The following is a 16,191-nucleotide window of genomic DNA, read 5'->3' as shown; positions in this document are numbered from 1 at the left end:
ACTTCTGCATGTTGCAGGCATGGCCAAAAAAAAAAAAAAAAATACTCGTGTCTCTCCCATCCACACCTTTTAGAAGCAGAATTTGGAACAAGGGATCTGGCCTGGGAATTTCCAACAAAACTCCCTAAGTGATGTGGAGGCACCGTCAGGGCTTGACATCACTAGGCCCATTGGCACAAGGCTAGCATCTGAAAGGGCTGGCCAAGTCCCGAGGGTGCCCTGCTGAGGGGAGGCAGCTGGGGTGAAGGCCCTGGACGAGGATTCAGGATCCCTGATGCACTCACGTGCAGGGGTGACCTTGGGCAAGTCACTTAACTTCTCAGGGATCCTGGCATGTGAGACCTGTCCGCTGGGCCTTGCAGCCGTGACAGGTTATTATCTGGAGACTGTGCATTGCATCAAGTCCCGGGGGTCAGGGCTCTGCCGTTTGAAGTAGCAGGGCGAGCTTCGCCATTGTGATATTTTATTGTTCAGCTCCCTCTGTCTCTCTACCTCCTGTTCTCCCTCACTCCCTTTCCCCATTTCAGGAACTGTGTGCTGTTAGAAGCTTTCCACCTTTATTAGGGACCATTAGAGGCTTTACAGCACCAGCAGATTGGGTGGGGCCAGTCACAATAAACAGATTTATAATGGGTATAAACGAGACATCTATAACTGCTGGAGGTTAACGCTTTCGGGGCCTTTGAGTGGCAGCCGGCTTGCTCATGCCTTCTGGCCCTGCCCGCTGTAGGGCGCTTCTGTTGGATTGGGCTGGCAGTGAAGCCCAGGGAGTCCTTGCTTGGCAAGGATGGAAAACTTCTGGACAGCATCTCCCACGTGTGTTATACTAGTTTGCCCACGCAGTAGTGCAAAATAGATGCTAAATTTATCTCAAGATGTCCTACGGATGGAAGCAGAAATGAGCCTTCTCCTCCTTCTTCTTGAGAATCCTATTGCCAGGCAGAGCATAGGGTTTATTTACATGCCTACCTGTCAAAGAAACAAGCCAAGGAAGTCTTATTCTCCCCATGAAGAAGGTCGTCCCCAAAGTCTGGAAAAATCCAGCTCACCACGAATGTACCCTGCAGGGGAGAAATGTGGGCTATCCCGACCTCTAAGCCCAAGTTGGCTTTGTTCACTTCTGAGTTTCCTGGCACCTGGCAGACTTTCCATATGTTTGAGGAATGACACTGTCTCTTGCAGAGGGCTTCCTGTCCAAAAGCTTCATGTACAAATCCCCTGTTTTATAAGCGTGTTATTCCTTTCCAAAGCGAGCAGAGCATCCATTTCATTCTACATAACATATGTGCATATTATTAGGTAAAGCAGATTTTCCCTTTTCTAGAAACAATGTCATCCAGCCCCACCTCCGTGAATACTGCTGCACTAAAGTATACAGTTCATCAAACAAAATCTCTCAACGTGTAGCGCCACCAGGAAGTTTTCAAAGAATGCGTTGTTATTCTTTCTCCCTAGCGTTCTGCTAACTTCGCCTCTCCTGGTGGAGCGTATGAGTTCAGTTGAGATGACTAGGTCAGGTCAGTTCTACTAGATTTGTTCCTTTTATAATCTCTGACCAGCCTCCCTTGGGTAAGAAAAGAGCCAGAATTCCTCTCCCTGAGTTTCTAGTGAGCAGCAGAGGTCTAGGAAAGGGACTGGACTTGTTGCAAAACAGTCCATTGGAGAGACGATGGATAGGAAATGACCCAGCCTGAGGGAGCCATCGAGGCTCTGGGGATGCTCCCTAAGCACGTTCCTGGCGCTCCTGGTCCATGGACGCCAGCAATCCTCCACCTTCCAAGGTCTCGGTGCCTGACACCTGCTGCTCCGTGAGCCCGCTGTCTGTCACGGTGATGCTGATGCTGATGGTGATGGTGATGAGGTTGATGGTCCTGGAGCTGCCCTCGGCGACGGTGATGAAGAGGCTGGGGTCTGGCCAGGCGGGCTCCCATAACGAGGCGCCTCTGACACTTGCCAGGCCTCAAAGGGTTTTCTCCCTGGGTATCACCTCCCAGTAGGGTCCTGCTGATGAATAGGCCTCAGTGGAAAACCTCTCTCTTCTAAGGCAATTTTATTAGCCCTTCGGTCACAATACAGATGTCTGTTTATGGGACCTCCCTTTTATGTGGACACCCAGGGGCTCAGTCTGCTGATGACTTTATAGCCGCCCCTGTCCCCCAGACCCACTAGGAGCGTCATCATTCTCCTCGTCAGCCAGGCCTCAGGGCCTTTGTTGCAGCCACATTACCCGGGGCCCGCAAAGCCAGCCTCTGAGAAAAGACACCCCAGGAGCCAGACTGCAGCAGGGCTCCGTCTGCCCCCACAGGCTTTAGGCCTCACGATGTCCGCCATTAACCCTTCTTGGTTTTACCCCAGATTCCTTGGGAGAAAAAGGCATTTGAGTTACGCAGGTTGCCACAGTAAATCCCCATGAATGGATCCTCCTGACGCCCCCCTCCCGGCCCGGATCAACCCAAGGGGCCTGAAACTGGGCACCAGCAGCCCACCAGCAGCCCAAAGCCTTTAGGAATGGTCAGCCCGGGGGATAGAGGCACATATTCTGCCCCCTTGAGGGACCCTAGGTAACGGGAGGGTGCTCAGGCCTCAAGAGGTAGGGAATGGGCAGGTCCCCCGCCAGCATCCAAATGGCCCTTTTCCCTCTGGATAAAGCACCGGGCGTCATCTCCAGCTTGGAAAGGAAGACCGGTTTTGTCACACTTGCACCTCGGCGCCCCCACCTCGCGCCTTCCAGCAGGAAGTGGCTAACGTATATTGATCCTCTTTCTTCATTTTGGTTGTATTTTACTCTTTCTCCTTGTCTCTCCTTCTCTTACTCCCCCTTCTTCTTCCTTAAAAATACTTGCCTCCCTCTGAAAACCCAGGCGATTTAAAGGATAAATTATATCACGGTCACTTCGCCACTGTGGGGTCAGACTTGAAGGGTGGGTCATACATTCATTCATCACTTGCTCGTTTCAAGGGCACAGCACCGTCTAGGCTCTGTGCAAGGTGCCTAGGAGACAACGGAGAAGACAGACAAGGTCCTGCCCTCATTGGGCTTACATTCTAGTGAGAGATGCAGCCAAGAAGCAAAAAACCAGGGAGTTCCCTTGTGGCCTAGTGGTTAAGGATCTGGCATTGTCACTGTTATGGCTTGGGTCACTGCTGTGGTGTGGGTTGGATCCCTAGCCTGGGAACTTCCACATGCCACAGGAATGGCTTTAAAAAAAAAAAAAAAAAAAAAAAAAAAAAAAAACAGCAAGAAGGAGTTCCTATTGTGGCTCAGTGGGTTAAGACTAGTACCCATGAGGATGCACAAAATAGTGATGATAATACCTTTCTCTCTCTGACTAGTGTGAGGCCCCAGTGTAATGAAACAGGCCCACCACCCCGCCCAGTGCCTGACCCAGAAGGGGTGATTGGATTGACTCAGGAACCCTCAGGGCATCAAGAGAAAGGAAGGGCTTTGGTTCTCCCTGGTTTCCAGACAAGGCTGTGCTTTGCAGTTTCACCCTGGAAGAGGTCCCCTTTGCAGGAACCCTGCTTGTCACTTGAGACATCAGGAACAGTGACACCCAGGTATTGGCAAGATCTGTGGTTTTCAAATCTCCGTCCCAGGCCACATGAAAGGTACCTAGAGAGCTCATTGAAAATGCTTGCCTCGGGAGTTCCCTGGTTGAGGATCTGACATTGTCACTGCTGTGGTGTGGGTTCAGTCCCTGGTTCAGGAACTTCCGAATGCCACAGCTGTGGCAAAAAAAAAAAAGAGAGAGAGAGAAGAAGCAGCAGCAGCAAGAAGAAATTCCCATTGTGGCTCAGGGGGTTAAGAACTCAATTAGTATACATGAGGATATGGGTTCAATCGCTGGCCTCACTCAGTGGGTTAAGGATCCAGGTGTTGCCACAATTTGCCGTGTAGGTCGCTGATGCAGCTCAGGTCTGGCTGTGGTGTATGCCTGCAGCTACAGCTCTAAATCGACCCCTAGCCTGGGAATGTCCTTAGGCCATGGGTACCCCCCCCCCGCCCCCAAAAAAGCAAGAAAACAAAATCATTTCAAACTAGTAGTGTGTCACCATGGGAGACTCAACCTACCTGGAGTCCATGTGGGGGTGGGCTTTCGGGAAAGAGGGAGAGGGGCCAGCTTCAGAATACAACTGCTTTGCGGGAAGACCCTTAGCAAGAGGTCATGAAAATGACTTCTTCCTTTGCAAACCTCAGTGTTCCGATCTGTCAGATGGGCATCTGGGACATGTTACGAAGCAGACTGTATAAAATGCTTTCCTATGTGAGGCCTTCTCAAGTTCTCAAGGGTCAGCCCGGTTTCTTTTACCTGCAGCAGCATCTCCAGGCTCAAGTGCTCACAGCAGCCCCTCTAATATTTGCCTGCAGAAACCGGCTCTCTGCTAAGGACCAGGGGTGGTCGCCGAGAGGGACAGGTGGGGTTTCTGCTGCGCTTCCTACCCGCCCCCCCACCAACCGCCACATGTGCAGTTTTCTCAGGGGCACATTCACTTCTGTTCTCAGCCAGGATGCTTTTGATGGAAGCCTTTTTCTTTTCTTGGTTCCATTTACTTTGATTTTTATAAGAAAACCAGTTTGTGGGCTTCCCTTAAGTATCACTCAACTTTTACTCCTCGAGTTCAAGCATGTTTACCTCCCCACACGCCTGGCGGTGTTTCTCCTCTTATGAATTGGGCTCCTGGCGAAGGCATCTCGGGAAGAAAAAGCTCTGGAACTGAAACCAGCCCAGTGTTTAAACTGCTTTCATCTCGCCTCAGATTTTTCCTCCCCGGCTTTCAGATTTTTCCCTCGCCTCAACTCTTGGCAAACATTCATCTTTATCCTTAGAGAGAAGGCGATGTTAACAAGATGCAGCAATAGTCCTGTGAGACCCACCAGGAAACTGAGGCAGTGGTGCCACCCGCTTTGAAAGCTTTCATTTCGGGGGCGGGGGGGGGGGGGTGTCCCAGTTTCAAGCCAAGCGAATTGTTCACCATTCTTTTATCCCCAATGAGTATCTTAGAAGTTCACCAGACTGAATTTTTTTTTTTTCTTTTTATGGCCTCACTTGCAGCATATGGAACTTCCCAGGCAAGGCTACGGGGTCAAATCCAAGCCACATCTGCGACCTACAGCGCAATTCGTGGCAGCACTGCATTCTTAACCCCCTGAGCGAGGCCAGGGATGGAACCCGCATCCTCACCGACACTATGTCAGGTTCTTGACCTGCTGAGCCACAGTGGGAACTCCCAGACTGAATCATGTATGTCTCTGCCTCTTTCCTCAAGAAAGCGACTCCTCGGAGTTCCCGTCGTGGCTCAGTGGTTAACGAATCCAACTAGGAACCATGAGGTTGCAGGTTCGATCCCTGGCCTTGCTCAGTGAGTTAAGGATCTGGCATTGCCGTGAACTGTGATGTAGGTTGAAGACATGGCTCGGATCTGGCATTGCTGTGACTGTGGCAGAAGCCAGCAGCTGTAGTTCCAATTGGACCCCTAGCCTGGGAACCTCCATATGCCGCAGGAGCGGCCCCAGAAATGGCAAAAAGACAAAAAAAAAAAAAAGAAAGCAACTCTTCTTTGGGTAAAGGGGGAATGGGTTTATAAGGATGCAGTCCTGGACCCATCAAGACTGGCCTAATTGCTCGCCTCCCCCACCCCTTCAACCCTGTGCTTTGGCTTCCTAGGAAAGACCGCTTTATCCACTTACAACTGATGGAAAGGTTGTTTCTTTTTTAGATGAGTTTTCTCCTCTGCACGCTCCCTCCTGCCTGATTTTAAATTCCCAGTTTCCAGACCCTACAGGGCTGGGCCGCGCTCTGCATGAGGTTAGGAACACAGGGGAAGAATGTGGGTGACAGAGCCCCGGCTGGTTGAGTAATGTTTACTCTGTTGGTGGCTGGGACGCTCACTCGAGCTGGCAGAGGTCCACCAGCCAAAGGAACATTCCTGCATTATCAAGGATGGGAGACTAGCTTTGAAATGTCAAGGGTGAAAGGCATCCCACCAGATCCCGGGTGCAGCTCGCAGCCCCCAGTGAAAAGGCTTCAGCATCAAAGACCACATGGACTCGAGCGGAGCCTCCTGTGGCTCAGGAGACCCCCCTTCCCTCTTTGCTTCTTTCTAAAAGAGCAGTGTTGCTCATGGTCTCTCCCAGAAAAACCCAGTGCTTCTCGAACCTTATTGTATTTACTCATCATTCTGGCTTCTGAGGAAGGGAAGAGCGAGATGCCCATTTTATAGACAAAAAGTTGACTGGCTCAGAATCATCAGAGAGTCAAAGAAGAGAGAAAAAGAGAGAGTTATGAGTTTAAAGTGTGCCGGATGCTGGTGCCCAGTGGATTTCTGGAATTGTGGAATTGGGGTCTCAGCTGTTATGTTATTTTTTATTTTATTAATTTTTAGGGCTGCATCCGCGGCATATAGACGTTCCCAGGCTAAGGCGTCAGAGTGGAGCTGTAGCTGCCGGCCTATGCCACAGTCATAGCCACAGCCACGCCAGTGACCTGAGCTGCACCTGTGACCTACACCACAGCTCTCGGCAACCCCAGATCCTTAACCCACTGAGCGAGGCCAGGGATCAAACCCGTGTCCTCATGGATACTAGTCAGGTTCATTACCGCTGAGCCACAATGGGAACTCCCTCAACTGTTTTTTTTAAACCATTTTTTACAAATTGAAGTACAGTTAATTCAGTGTTGTGTTAGTTTCAGGTGTATAGCAACACGATGCAGTTATGTTGTATAACAAGTCTTATGTGCATATATTTACACACATATATACTTTTTCAGATTCTATTATAGGTTATTACAAGATATTGACTGTAGTTGTCTGTGTGCTACAGCAGGTCCTTGTGGTTTATCTATTTTTTATGTATATAGTAGTTTGTATACATTAATCCCAAACTCATAAGCTGTTTTTTGAAGCTCATGAAGAGCTGGATGAGATACCCAGGGCTTTATGAGGTAGTTCTAATCCCCTGAAGCACGGATTTCTGAAACATTTCTGTGATTGATTACAACCTGGGCAGCTCCTCCCCTGGCTCCTCCTAGAAGGCAGCTGCGTCTGTCTTTCAACACAGGGCACGGTCAGCCCTCTGGTGCTGACATACCCATCATAAAAACCACCATGCCGGGCAAGGTCGCACAGTAAAAAACCGCAGGGCTTATGGGAAAAAAGAATAGGGTTAAGGGCACGGTTCTCAAAAACTTCGTCAGTGACACCTTTTAAAAAAAGATAAGACTCTAATAAAAAAACATTAGCAGAGTGTTACACCCGGTGAATGCTTAGGCAATGTACAAACGCTGTACAGCAGTAAATACAGCACCTTACCTGGAAAACATCCTACAGTTTTGCCCATTGGAGCAGGCGTCGGAAGGGTGGCAGTTGTGAGTTATTGTGAGGTGGGGGGTGGAGACGTCTCTCTGAAATCAGAACGTTGTAACTCCAGATGTGCACGGATGTGGCTTATGGCACATGCCGTGGACGGAGGGTAGCTGGTAGATATTTGAAGGGGGGGTGTGTGTGCATTTAAAATATTCCCATGTGGCTCCATTCCTATGTGGGTGCAGATTTTTGAATTCCCCAGACATGGAATTCATGTTGCACTGAAGTTACGCCCTAACATCTTCGTAGCATTGGAACAGATCCACTGGAGCACTTTCAATACCAACATAACTGCAGAACGGACCGTATTTTCTCTTTCTGCTAGATGGGCGGCTCCCTGGTTCTGGGGCAAGGATTCTCAAAGCATCTGAGGGCTTATCCCCTTGCTCAGTGACTAGTCACACATCAGCCCCTCTGCCAGGCTCCGAGGATGCAATCCAGAGTAAAAAGCCGCCTCTTCCTTTAAGACGGAGGGAGAGGGATACATAGCCTCAGAGTATTTTAGTGCAGGGTGACCAGTTCCTGCTGTTAGAGTCTCTACTGCATGTAATATATAAAGAGTGGAACTGGAGTTCCTGTCCTGGCGCAGCAGAAATGAATCCGACAAGGAATCATCAGGTTGCGGGTTTGATCCCTGGCCTCAGTCAGTGGGTTAAGGGTCTGGGGTTGCTGTGAGCTGTGGTGTAGGTCGCAGACGCGGCTTGGATCTGATGTTGCTGTGGCTGTGGTGTAGGCCAGGGGCTGTAGCTCCAATTGGACCCCTAGCCTGGGAACCTCCATATGCCGCAAGTGCGGCCCTAAAAAGCAAAAAAAAAAAAAAAACAAAAACAAAAAAGAATGGAGCAATAACTACCAGAGAACTTCACAGAAGAGGTGATATTTATATTTAGCCCTCTTAGAGGATGTGACTTGGAGAAGAAGAGAAGAGATTTCCAGGTATAGGAAACAGCCTAGCAGGGCTCTGACATGGCTGCATGGGACTAGGCGACAGAGGATACAGATAAGGCAGCTGGAGTCACAGAGGCCCAATTCTGCCAGTAATGGTTGTGGGGCTTTTCCAGAAGGCAGTGAAGAGCAGCCTTAGGTTTCCGGACAGGGCAGTGACACGGTGTGATTTTGTTCTAGAAAGAAATCCCAACCCGCAGCAATGTGAAGAGTGCCCTGGGGATGGGCACTGGTGCAAGAAGGTAAGGCGTGGAGATGCTGGCTTCTTGCAGCCCTAAGCTTTCTTCATGTTTGGGCACCTCTAACCAGTCCCATAGGATAGAAACCCAGTGATCTGTCTTTATCCCGCACGCTGGCAGGAATTCAGAAATAGCATCCAGGATGCTGACGACTGGATGCCGGGAGAAGGAGAGAAAACAACCTCCTTATCAGGGCCTCAGGGACGTCTCTAGATTCCAGCCTTTTGCTGCTGGGCACGCTTGCTGTGGTTCTTAGGGCCAGGGATGGGGACGTGGCCAGTTGGAGACTCGAACCACAAAGTGAGTGGGAAGAACGTGACCCCCTCTGGCATGTCACTTCTCCTCTGGCACCTCTGTGGCTATTAGCCTGGCCAGTCACTACTGGACTAGAGCCTTCACTGTGTTGCTTTGCAGAGCCTGAGATGGTGAAGGGAAGATGCCATTCCACCTCCTCCAGGTCCCCTGGCACCGTGCCTGGCCCAGGATAGGTGCTCAATGAAGTTCTGTGAACCCGGCCTTCCTAAAAATGTCTTTTAGGCAAGACAGTCCCATAGGAAGAGGAATGTATGTGTCTCGAGCCACGGTGTGCCGAGCATGGTCTGGGTCACTTTATACCCATTAATTCATCCAGGCTTTTTCATCAGTGACCGAAGGGATAGAAATTATTAACAATAAAGAAGCTGGAGTTCATGGCTCAGTGGTAATGAACCCCACTAGTATCCACGAGGAAGCAGGTTCAATCTCTGGCCTCGCTCAGTGGGTCAGGGATCCAGTGTTGCTGTGAGCTGTGGTGTAGGTCACAGACACGGCTTGGGTTCCATGTTCCTGGGGCTGTGGCCTAGGCCAGCATCGCTGCAGCTCCAAATTGACCCCTAGCCTGGGAACCTCCATATGCCATAAGGATGGCCCTACTAAGACAAAAAAAAAAAAAAAAAAAAAGGAAAGAAAAGAAAGAAACTGAAGCTCAGGGAGTTCCCTTGTGGCAAAGCAGGTTAAGGATCCAGTGTTGCCTCCGGTGTTGTCACACCCAGTGTGGGGTAGGTTTGACTCCTGGGTCAGGGACTTCCATATCCTGCAGATGCAGTGAAAGAAGGAAAAAAGAAAGAGGAAAGAAAGAAAAAGGAAGAAAGAAAGAAGGGAGAAAAGAAAGAGGAGGGAGGAAGAAAGGAAGGAAGGAAGGGAGGGAAAGAAACTGAAGCTCAGGGGGGTTAAGTAATTTCCCCAAGGTCACACAGCTATTATGTGGTAGACCCAGGATTTAAAACCAGGTCACCCGGCACCAGAGCCGACTCTCTCACTCTCCTTTCAAGCGCTCTTCGGAGTTTGTGAAATACACAAGGACCTGGCCTCGCCTTCCTCTAACAAGAACACCTATCTCTGGCGTTGCCAGCGGAGACCTTGTGATAAACCCTCCACCTCCACACCCCCTTTGAAGGCTGTTGGCTGGTTACAGCCACCCTGTGAGGAGCCTGAGTGATCTCCACATTCCTGGTGGGAAAGGTTACAGGTGCATCTGCAGCGGATGAGCGAGTGGCCTGTGCCCAGCGCCCCCCACGCTCTGCCAGGAGGATAGCCCCCTCCCCACAGCAGGCAGCCCTCCGGCTTAGAGGTGAGGGAGCTGGAGCTCCCCCAGGACGCAGATGGTAGAGCCAGCTGCCAGCGGGGATCCCCTCATCCCCAGCCAGACGCTATCCCCTAACCAGAGGCCTTTAAAGAGAGTCGCAGAGGTCTAGGCCCCTCCGCCTTTAAAGAGAGCATCTCCACCGGTCCATTTTCCCGACAATGAAGTTCTGCTGGGGGAGAAAACAGGTTTGCAAACCGCAACAGCCTTGGGCTTTGCGCCTGGATCCTAACGAATGCCTCTCGCCTCCCTCCTGCCAGGCCGCCCTTGTAAAGAAGGCTTTTGTTTCCCGCGGATATCCTTGGTTAATTATTTTTAAATAAATAATTATGGAGCCTGGGATAGGGGAGAAGCCTCCCCACGACTCATATTTGATCATCCGAGGACTGGCCCTCTTCCTTCAGCCAAATTAAATAGGCTAAAACAAGCGTCTGTTTGACTTGAGACTGAATCGATGATGGGGACAGGCTGGGAGGTGAAAACACACCTGACTCCCAGCGTTATCACCGCTCTCTCAGGAGCAGAGCATCTTGGGGAGGTAAACAGCTGGTCAGGGAGTCAGAGAAAGGAGAGAAACAGGGTGAAGTCCAGCTTCTCCAAAAGGAAAGAACAAGAGGGCAGGGGCCAGGCCTCCCTCCCAACTTGCTTCTAGGACAAAGCATCCGTGGCTCCAGCAGAGTAGGAGTCTTTGAACATGGCTCACCGTGGAAAGGTAATTCCATTCAGTGCTTAGAACCAACCCTTCGTTCGTTGTCCAGAATTCTGGAGTCTCAGGGCAAAGATCTTGGGGTCCATCCCCAGCTATGTTTGCCATGTAATTGGCATTCTGCTAGACGCCTTATAGATGTTATCTTGAATCCAGAGTAGCTTTTTTTTTTTTTTTTTTTGCTTTGTAGGGCCACATCTGCAGCATATGGAAGTTCCCAAGCTAGGGGTCAAATCAGAGCTGGAGCTGCCAGTCTACACCACAGCCACAGCAATGCCAGATCTGAGCCCTGTCTGCGACCTATACTGTGGCTCATGGCAATGCCAGATCCTTAACCGACTGAGAGAGGCCAGGGATTGAACCCAAATCCTCATGGATACTAGTCAGGTTCTTAACCCACTGAGCCACAACGAGAACTCCCAAACTAGCCCTATTAAGGAAGCATGTGCTTCATTTTATGAGAGGAAACTGAGCCACAGAGAGAGAAGTAATCTTCCCAAGATCCCACATCTCTTAGGAGCAAAGTCAGGATTGGACCCCCAGTTTGTCCGGCTCCAGAGTGCACAATCTCCCCATTATCCCTCCTTGTTAGAAAAGCCTTCCTTTTTCTGATTGGAAACCTCTCTCTCCCTCGTCCATTGGATCCAGCTGCCTTCTAAGCGCACACGTTTCAAATCTCTCTTCTCCTATATAAGCATCCTGCTGGGAACCCAACAGCAAAGATGAATGGAGACAGAGGACCTAAGCTAACCCAATGGGATGAGTATCGGGTCGTGAAGGGGAGACCTGGGGGGCTGCAGGTAGGTGCAGGGGGATCAGGACTGGGCAGGGGTGCTGGTTGGGAGACGTGGAAGTCATTCTTCCTCTTAACTTCATGACTCCTGCCCCCACTCCCCTCCAAAAAATGTGGTGCCCCAGACCTATAACCACCACATTCCAGGGCTGCCCCTGCCAACACCACCCCCACCAGCAGCCCTTTGAATCAAAGGATGGGGAAACCACTGATAGAAACCCCACAGGACACAGGTCAGGCGACTTCATAGTCAAACCCGTTGCTCTTGAAGGTTAGAGCCCTGCCTAAGCATTTGTTTGTTTTCTCCCCAGCTTTCTTGAGCTCTAGGGCAGATCAGCCTTGGGGAACGTTCTTTGGACAATCCAAAGAAAATTGGCTTGGGTCTCCTCTTGGCAAGCTCCATCCTTGTCAATTAGAGGTTGCTGTTTATGGCAGCTTTGCCTGGCTCCCTGGAGGAACTTTGTAGCCTTCTCCTCGGGATGGTGGGGCTCCAGGGGGCAGGGGCAGTGGGAGGGGAAACCAACAGAAGTCATATACTTGATGCAGTGATGTTTCATCCTGGGAAATGGGGCCAAAGGAGAAGTGAAGGAGGTGCTGGCTCACCTCTCCAACTAATTCTATGCCTAAGGCATTTGACCTCCATCCCTTGCAGGTAGGAAGAGGATCCCCCAAACCTTTTTGTCAAACCTAAAGCCAAAAACAAGGGCACTGTCTTTCTCAGCTTTGAGCTTAGGGTGAGATGCCCCAGCTACCGCCAGCTTTGTCTTTGGCTGTTTCATGGGCACAGGAGCAGGACTGTGATGCTGCAAACAGGGCCTGGGTTCTCTGCCCCCTTCAGCTTCCTTCAGGTGCCTGGTCTCTGCCCAGCACTGTCCCTTTCCTGAGCATAGACCTGCATTTTGGTTTCTGAGCGAGAGGGAGGGTCACAGCAGGGAGGTGGTAAACGCGCCTGAGTCTCCCCTCCGTTGCAGACCAAACTGTAGTGGTTAACTAAGCACCACCATCCCACCTGTGTGGGCTGGCGCCCCCCCACCCCAGCCCTGGAAGCAGCCACTTGGGACCCCATCAAAGGAATGTGAGCTCTGGAACCAGATACTCCTCACTGCAGTCCCCCTCCTATTCTGCTCTGCCTGCCTCCACCTGGCCTCCTGGGCTCCGCTGAAATGGTGGTACACAGAGTCTGATGTATATTGTTCTGGCTTCTCCAAGGTCACTGAGCAAGTGCCTGTCTGCAAAATCTGTCCACTCATACTTCACAGTCCTCCATAGTCAAATGATGCCAGGGAAACATTTCTAGAAGGCATTTTGAAGAACCAAAGAAATATTCCAACCAGGAAGAGAAGCCCTAAATCATAAAAGCACTATGCTGAAGCAACAAGAAACAGAATCCATGTGTCTGTTCTTTTGCTCCTTTGTTCGTTTGTTCATTCGTTCATTCATCCAACAGATGTTTATTGAATACCCACCAAATGCTAAGGCACTGGGAACACAGCAGTGCACAAAACAAAACAGATAAAAATGTCCTGCCCTCATGGAGCTTACATTCCAGAATTCAAGCAGAGGCCAAGCAATCTCTACCCCAGAGAAAGACAGCTGATATTTCTCCTGGGCGGACAGTGGAAAGAAGGTCACCTTTTCCACTTCTCATCCACCCTTGAAAACAAGCATTCCTGGGAGCTCACACTGTGGTGCAATGGGATGGGCGGCATCTTAGGAGCTCTGGGACACGGGTTCCATCCCCGGCCCAGCACAGTGGGTTAAGGATCCGGTGTTGCCACAGCTTCGGCTTAGGTCAAGACTGTGGCTCAGATCTGATCCCTGGCCCAGGCCTCGGGGTGGCCAAAAATGAAAAAAAAAGAGAAAAAGAAAAAGAAAACTAGTGTTCCTGAGCCCTGTGGCACTAATGCTCACTGTTGGGTCTGCCTTGTTTTGCAGGAGTGCGCTACAACCAGCAGGGAAACAATGAGGTCACTTCCTCCTCAACAATCAGTCACCATGGCAACAGCGCCATGGTGACCAGCCAGTCCGTTTTACAGCAAGTCTCTCCAGCCAGCCTGGACCCGGGCCACAATCTCCTCTCACCTGATGGTAAAATGGTGAGTACACCTGGGCCATTGTAGCTCTGGCGCTGATAAGATAAGAGGCAAAACAAACACGACTTCTCACAAGGCCTGCCTCAAACAATGAACCATTGTAGCCCCACAGGGGAAAATGGGGGCTGCCCAGTGTTGGAACGGAAAGGTAGAGCCGGTGACCCAGCCTTCGGTGGGTGGAAGAGGCGTTCGGTTTGAACCCAGCCAATAAATCTGACAGAGCTCTGCTCTCATTTTATTGATTGAATGCCTCGTAAAGGAGCAACCCGGGTGGGACACTGTTTGTTTTGGGGCTGCCAGTGACATTTGAGTTGATAAAATGTTCATTCATCCCCCACCCCCCACCCCAGGGCCTCCAAAGCCAGTTGTTGTGTTTTTTTTTTTTTTTTTTGAAACCCAGAGAGCACCTCACTTTGAAACAAGCCCCCCTCTTTCTCTTTGCCACCCCCTGGTGCGGGCAAGGAGAGTCAGTCAGGAATGAGAGGATGGTGAGAGGCAGGGAGATGCTTCTTGCCCTGGGACTTGGCAGGAGGCTGGCCGGCGGGCCAGTGAAGATACAGCACAAAAGGGCAGGTGGGGTGGGGCGGTGCTTACAGGGTGAGTGGGAAACACCGACTTTGAAGTTGCACTGACCCAGGTTCAAATCCCAGCTCGGGCACTTAATAGCTGTGGTAGCCTTGGGCAGGTTCTAGCTCTTGTCGTCTCATCTATAAAATGCGGGTGATAACAGGAGGGTTGTTGGCGGAACAAATGTGATAACGGGAGACTAACAGGAGACCTCGGTGAGGTGTTTGGGTCGGTAAATATTCAGTGAATGACGGTGTGGCCCCTGTGAGGCGAATGTCCGTATTATTCTCCCTAAATGCAGTTTTCTAGACCCAGAACTACAGCCCACCCCCAGAGGTCAGGTTTGCACAGGAGCAGACGATCTGATGCTGACTTTTCAGGGTTCTAATCCTCAAGCACCGTGAGTGCAGCGGGCCAAGTGGCTTCCGAGAGTAAACAGGCATGGCGACACCAGGAAGGAAAACCTTTCCACTAGGCCATGGAAAACCTGATGCTTTGGGTCATGCTCTGTGTTTCAGGGGAGGGAGGAGCCCCAGGTTCCTGGCTTCCAAGCTCAAGGTGGAGCCTCGCCTTCCATCAGGGTGTCTGACCGAGAGGCAGGTGGGGGCCGGCGTGGGGGAGGGGCAGGGAGCAGATACCATTTTAGACCTTGACGTGGGTGCTGTGTAGGCAACACAGGAACAGTGAGTCACAGGTGACTGAGTCCCCAGGAAAAACAAAGCGAGGTTTCTGGGGGCGGGGCAGGGGGCTCTGGGGCCCGGCCAACCCTTGTTTGGGGACTTGAGCCGATGGCTCCCTGGTGGGGGTCCCCGCCAAGGGGAACAAAAGATGCTCCTGCGGGAGGCGCGTTTTGCAGCCCCCTTGCCCAGTCTGCATCCCTTAAGCTTCTTCACAAAGAGCAGTGTGTGTTGGCTGCCTCGTGAGACCTGAACCCGTGAAAAGATGGGCCCCCTGGAGAAGGGGGCCTTGTGGGAGAGGTCTTTGCTTCTCAGTGGATGAAACCCTCCAAGTCTCCTTTCCTGTTGCTGGAAGGTCCTCGAGGTTTCCCTGCGTGCCCCCGCCCCATCCCTCCTCCTAAGAAGCAAACTGCTGCACCCAGGCCAGGCCACTCCAAAGGCAGCGCAGGACACACTTTTTTCTTCCTCTGCTCGGCAGCGCCCTAATGGGCAGTATGTTATTGGATTGATGATTGACCAAGACAGCACACCTCACGGTTAGCAAACACCTGGAAGCTTGTTTGCAGGGACCAGCTTTTCACTAGTTTCCAACACCCTGGCTCGTACGTTATGTCACTATCACTGGATGCCCAAATTCAAGAGTCTGTTTTCAGTTAATAAATAACAAGCCCCTCACCGATCTTGGTCCACCCAAGACAAGAGAGGAGTATGGTTAAAAATAACGCAGGCAAGGGAACCAGTGTGTCCGTGTCTTGGGCTCTGTTGTTTATCAGCCATAGGATGGACGTTGCTCAACTTCAGCCTCCTCATCTGGAACATGGGGGATAACAATGCCTGCGTCACAGGGCCGGTGTGCAGATTGCTTTTAGCTCTGCTGCTTTGGGGCTAAGCCCCATACAGGGAGTGACAGCCTCCGTGTTGCTGACTTTCGGTAGGATGTGCCTTTGAACTCTTCCCCCGAGGATTGGAAATAATGCTGATTCGCTTGAGCTTTGCTTTTGCACGCTTTGGCCCCCACCCCATGCCCAAGTGGCAAGAGCTGGCTGGGTTTCAGGTTGCAGCCTCTGCGTGTTGAACCTTGTGTGTTAGAAAAGCACATCCTGGGTACTTTCATAATATTGAAGGCATAGAGCCTCATAGGCCTGGAGGCAGAGAGCCTGCTCTTAATGCTCACCCCACCACTTG

General features: G+C 51.1%; 1 protein-coding gene and 1 long non-coding RNA gene across 20 annotated transcripts in view; one reads left to right on the top strand and one right to left on the bottom strand.

Moving 5' to 3' along the window:
- Positions 1-16,191, top strand: part of HNF1B (HNF1 homeobox B) — a 106,558-nt gene that overhangs the window by 21,336 nt on the left and 69,031 nt on the right. For all 19 annotated transcript variants that reach the window (XR_014820328.1, XR_014820330.1, XR_014820329.1 and 16 more), the window contains 1 exon segment: positions 13,605-13,765. Coding sequence is in view for 8 of the 19 variants with exons in the window: in XM_084982924.1 (XP_084839050.1) it covers positions 13,605-13,765 (161 nt within the window). In the remaining 11 variants the exon portion in view is untranslated.
- LOC146398239 (uncharacterized) lies at positions 5,474-13,545 on the bottom strand. The gene is made up of 2 exons (XR_014821381.1): positions 11,177-13,545; positions 5,474-8,041 (listed from the first exon to the last, which is right to left on the bottom strand). It is a non-coding gene; the product is annotated as an uncharacterized LOC146398239 (long non-coding RNA).

Source organism: Sus scrofa, chromosome 12 (genome assembly GCF_054392235.1).
Source record: "Sus scrofa isolate SSC_HxYL_T2T_F1_AM1 chromosome 12, Sscrofa_HxYL_maternal_Yorkshire_Landrace_v2.0, whole genome shotgun sequence".
NCBI classification, from domain to species: Eukaryota; Metazoa; Chordata; class Mammalia; order Artiodactyla; family Suidae; genus Sus; species Sus scrofa.
The sequence above is the reverse complement of the archived record's forward strand: the minus strand, read 5'-3'. Positions and strand labels throughout refer to the sequence as shown.